General features: G+C 40.3%; 1 protein-coding gene across 1 annotated transcript in view; it reads right to left on the reverse strand.

Moving 5' to 3' along the window:
• The window catches only part of LOC108571475 (neurobeachin), a 664,931-nt gene extending 660,507 nt beyond the window's left edge, over window positions 1–4,424 (reverse strand). Inside the window, exon 1 of the mRNA XM_017933530.1 lies at window positions 4,133–4,424. Within this exon, the coding sequence (XP_017789019.1) occupies window positions 4,133–4,291 (159 nt within the window). The 5' untranslated portion in view covers window positions 4,292–4,424. The remainder of the gene's footprint in view (window positions 1–4,132) is intronic.
• Window positions 4,425–4,686: the final 262 nt, after the last annotated feature.

Consider the following 4,686-nt stretch of genomic DNA (forward strand, 5'->3'; position numbering starts at 1 on the left):
CAACAAACAAGAATCCCAAAAATTTCAAAATAATATCACATTCAACAGAACACAAAACACAGAAAGGAAATCTGTAAAAAAATTAGCCAGAAATTTTCTCTCGTAAAAGTTACGTAGAACAGTGTCATCGATGAGGCTAATCCATTCACAGGGAACGCGAGAGTGGAGTAAACGTTTGCGGACGCGTCCGTGCGTCTCTGTTCCGTGGAGGTCCGAGGGAAGATCAATGGAAAACAGTTCGAATCGGCGAGACGCCGGCTAATTCTCTCAACTATGGAGAGAGACGGTCAGAATCGGAAAAGCGGCCGCGATCGTAACTCCGTGCAACCGTGACGGCCGACATTAATCGTTGCCACGTGCTACGTATTTGTCTTCGCCAGTTTCGGAACCGTGTCCCACGTACGTATGTACATACAGACACGCGTTCGTACGTTCGTACGGTTTCTCGGGCCGTTTAGGTGAAGAAATCTTAACGCTGTTCGATCGAAGTCTTATTTTCAACTGGACATCAAAAGACGTTTGTTAACCCTCGATATTTCTTCGTTCGCGAGAAGAAAAATTAAGATTCGTTACGATCCTACATTTAATAATTCAAGAAATAATAATTACTGTAAAGAAACATTTGCTGGCAATAATTTAACGGTGCAACAGTATAGCAATAAAAGAATTAAATGAGACTTATAAGAGACGTGACTTTCAAGTCACGTGGCTTATATAGGCTTGATTCTATGTATATACAGGGTGACTCACTTATACTGAACATTTTAATTATTTCTACTTGTTTTGAAAGTCAGAAAAACTGACTAAAAGAAGATTATACGGTTCAAAGACATTTTTGTGAAAATGGAAAAAGATCTCTATAACGTCATCTTCAATGAAGGTCATTCCAAGGTCACTGACATTCTGCTACTGTTTGTCATTTAAAGGTTATGTTGTCGTATGTCGTTGAACTCGTCTTGATGTCTACTATAACCCAACATTGTCAAAAACAGATGTTAATATGCACGCAAAATTCGATGACCTTGAAATGACATTCAAAATGACTTTAGAGAGAAAATTTTTTTTTTTAATTGCTTCCTGAAACCATGCAATCTCCTCTCAGCAATTCTTCCTTACTATCTCAATATCAGTGTAATAATAATTTAATATTCATTATAAATGAGACACCCTGTATATACATATATAAAATAGAACATTTAAATAATTTTCAGGATTGCAATTTCTTCCGGCTAAATATCTACAATAACACGTCCAAGATATTTTGTTCACACTTGTCGGAGAAATATCGAATTGCCTTCGTCGAAATTTCAACAATTTTTCTCAACAATTTCCGCGAAAGATCCGAAGAATGTCGGCGTTATATCTCTATCGTAGGAAGGTTGCGAGCTATTGTAAGCTGAAATCTTTAGAATGTTCCGGCGACAGTTCGGTGATAGTTCTTGCACGAGAAGGGTTTTAACGAGGTTTGTCCTTATCTGTGTTTGCTCGCCTAGCTTTTGGCTGTATAACTGGAGATCTCGAGAACTCCGGCTGTTTTCACCGAGGATTACGAAAACGTTCTTTCATGTACTTACACGTTTTCGACAGATTTCGAGACGCCATTTATAGCAATACCCCTCCGGCAACAATTTCACCGATATTTCCAAGGAAGAGAATTGAAAATGACGGTAGGACGTGCAAAGTCGTGGGAAATCTGCAACTGCAGGCCAGTTCTACGTTCGTCCATTTTTCCCATTTCCCCTCTATTTTACTTCGGAACACCCTTGTTTACACGACGAGAGCATCGATCGCAGGAAGATATCGTAAATCACCCACGATCCATATGCCACGGATCACTTCGATAACCTTCCCACAATTTCATTGTAATCCCGGTGAAATAATAGTGAACTCTGGGTTCCGTGTAATTTCTGCGGCCATTTTGACTAAAATCATCGCCATTCGGCTGTAATTCTAACCTATTAATAAACTTGTTCGATATGTGATATCGCAAGTGCAAAATTGTGTAATAAATTCAGTTATGAATTTTGGTATTTTTTTCTTCCCCTTTTTCCCTTATTTTTGTTCAATATTGAACGAAATTTCTTGGGTCGTGTATAGTACGAAAGACTTCAATATTTTTCCAATCAACTCACTATTTATCCAATTTTTGATTATTCAAATAAAATGTGGGGAAGATCCTCCATCATTCGATCGCATTTCTCGGAATATATTTCAACGAAATTTGCATATTTTGTGAGTATTAGGGCACTTAATGATTGCGAAGCAAAGAAAAATAGCCATTACAAAATTATTAAATTGAAAAGAAAATTATTCTGTCTGAAATTTCATTGAATAACAAACGTACATATATTTTGTGATATGTGGTACTAAATATGGTGAAGAAACGTCATTTAAGAGCATACTGGGTGTCCTAATACTCAAAAACAATATTTCCCTTCACACCAGTAATTCAAAGCAAACCCTAACAATTTTAAGGACCTTAAAAAGTTCCTAATAATTCAAGGAAATCAACGTAAATAAACCTACGAGGATTCAAACGCTTAATAATAAAAAAAAAATTCAAGGAAATCCTCAACATCCAGAAAAATAACTAAAATAAATATATCTAACATATTAATTTTAGAAATTTTTATAAATATACAGAGTCAAACAAACATCCGCAAAAAAGGAGTAAAATAAATGTATATCCACGTATTATTTCCAGAATTTTTGATAAATATCTAGAATAGCGATTTATCGTTCAAAGGATTAACTTAATCATTGACCTACATAATTTCTACTCACGTTAAATATATGTTTCCCGCTAATTCTTCATCAGAGCGCGATTAACAGCCAAAATATCTCTACATTATTCCACTATTTTAATATACAATATATTCAAGATAATTAAAAATGTAAATAAAAATAGTTGAAAAATATGAGAATAAAAATAGAGTAATTTAAATAAAAGTAAACGTAGTTTAAAGAGAACGTTAGAAATTAAAGGTTAATGTTCGGTCGCCCCATGAAAATTTGACCGGTGAATCGTTCGATTATGGCGTCGCGATCCACGGAAATTTTAACGAGCGTCCCACGCGGGAACGGTGTGCGCGATCTCGTCGCGCTGATAAGCGTGTTTTTCTACGTGGCGCGCGGCGGGCAGCTCGCGCGAGAACCGAATTCCCCGGAGAAATAAGGACAATATCGGTAGCTGGTGGGTAAACAGCGTTTCCTAGCGCCGCCGTGGCTATCAAACGCATGATTGAACGTAATAAAAGCGCGACAATAAACTCTTGCCGCCACTGTGTATTTCCACGTTTCGCAATTTTTTATTCTGTTTTCCACGTTTCGCGATTTTTTATTCTGTTTTCCACGTTCCACGAGCCCGACGCGTCGATCGTATCGCGCGACACGCGTGCAGCGAACGGAAATCGATGCTAAAGCGCGCAACGATGATGAATAGCATAAATAGATGAACCAGGAAAAAAAAAAAAGTCGTAAAAGTCACTAACGTATTCCGTGCCACGAGAAAATTAACAGGTTTTGTCGAAGGACGTTCAAAAGCAGGTTAAAAAGCCACGTTACAGTGTTGAACAGTATTACCGCTTGAACGTGTCGCAGAGCCGAAGAATATTTCGTTTCTATGAATGATCCACGCGGAGCGGAACGTGTTAAAATTACACGTAAAACGTGATACGTGGACCAATATTTAAATCGAGAATACGATTGGTAACACTGAATGACGATTCTCGTACAAGTGTAAGAATAACAGATGACATTATGCACAGTCACGTTTTGCATGCCATTTCCATGGGAAAAAACGTGCAAGCGTAGGCTTGTTTACCGCACAAGTACCGTGACGTTCAAGCAAGGTTTTCAAGTGAACGCTGAATGCAATCGTACAAGTAGGAAGCGTCACTGATTTGCGTCGTGTCCCCTGTTAATTGACTCGCACGATATCACTGTCGATTTCCATCGAACGGCGAGATATTTCGCGTTGTAAGACGGGTCCTGCTCCGTGCAAATTGCCGAGCGTTATAGTTTGACAGCTACGGTTGACAGATTTCAGCCGATGTCACGGAATCGGCGGGAATGGCCGTGAAACGAACGGCCGGCACGCGGCACGGGTCCATGAAACGTCACGTTTACTCACCAGGTGAAGCACGGTGTTGACAACCTCCTGATTCGACACCTGTCCCACTTCGATCAGTCCGATCAGCACGGCGAATTTCAGGCCGTCGTTCATCGCCATCGCCACCACCTCCTCGGGTCGTTTAATGTCACTGAACGGTGGACTCGTCATGTCCGCCATCGCGACGGTTTACCGAGCTGACAACACGTTTTCCTCGCGAGGAAAATCTACGATAGCTTGCACAAAGACCGTCTTATGAACGAGAGCTTTTCCCCGTCACATGATAATACAACACAAATTGATCTGCCATGTTAGAAAGTAGACACTGTTATGAGGGGCCTGCCAGCACGGCCACGCGAAACACCCTAGCGACGCGCTCGCAGTACCGGCACATACTGAGCCAGTAAATTCCTGCCGCTGCGAACATGCGCCATAATGGTGGGGGGGAATAGAGCGGGGTTTACGAACCGATTCGACGCGAACGCGAGATATCAGACGGATAAATATACCGCACGATGGTCTGTTTGTTCTGGTATTTTAACGACCAGGCTAATGAAACGTACGAAAACGGAGTG

This window comes from Habropoda laboriosa, unplaced genomic scaffold, assembly GCF_001263275.1.
Source record: "Habropoda laboriosa isolate 0110345459 unplaced genomic scaffold, ASM126327v1 scaffold40, whole genome shotgun sequence".
NCBI classification, from domain to species: domain Eukaryota; kingdom Metazoa; phylum Arthropoda; class Insecta; order Hymenoptera; family Apidae; genus Habropoda; species Habropoda laboriosa.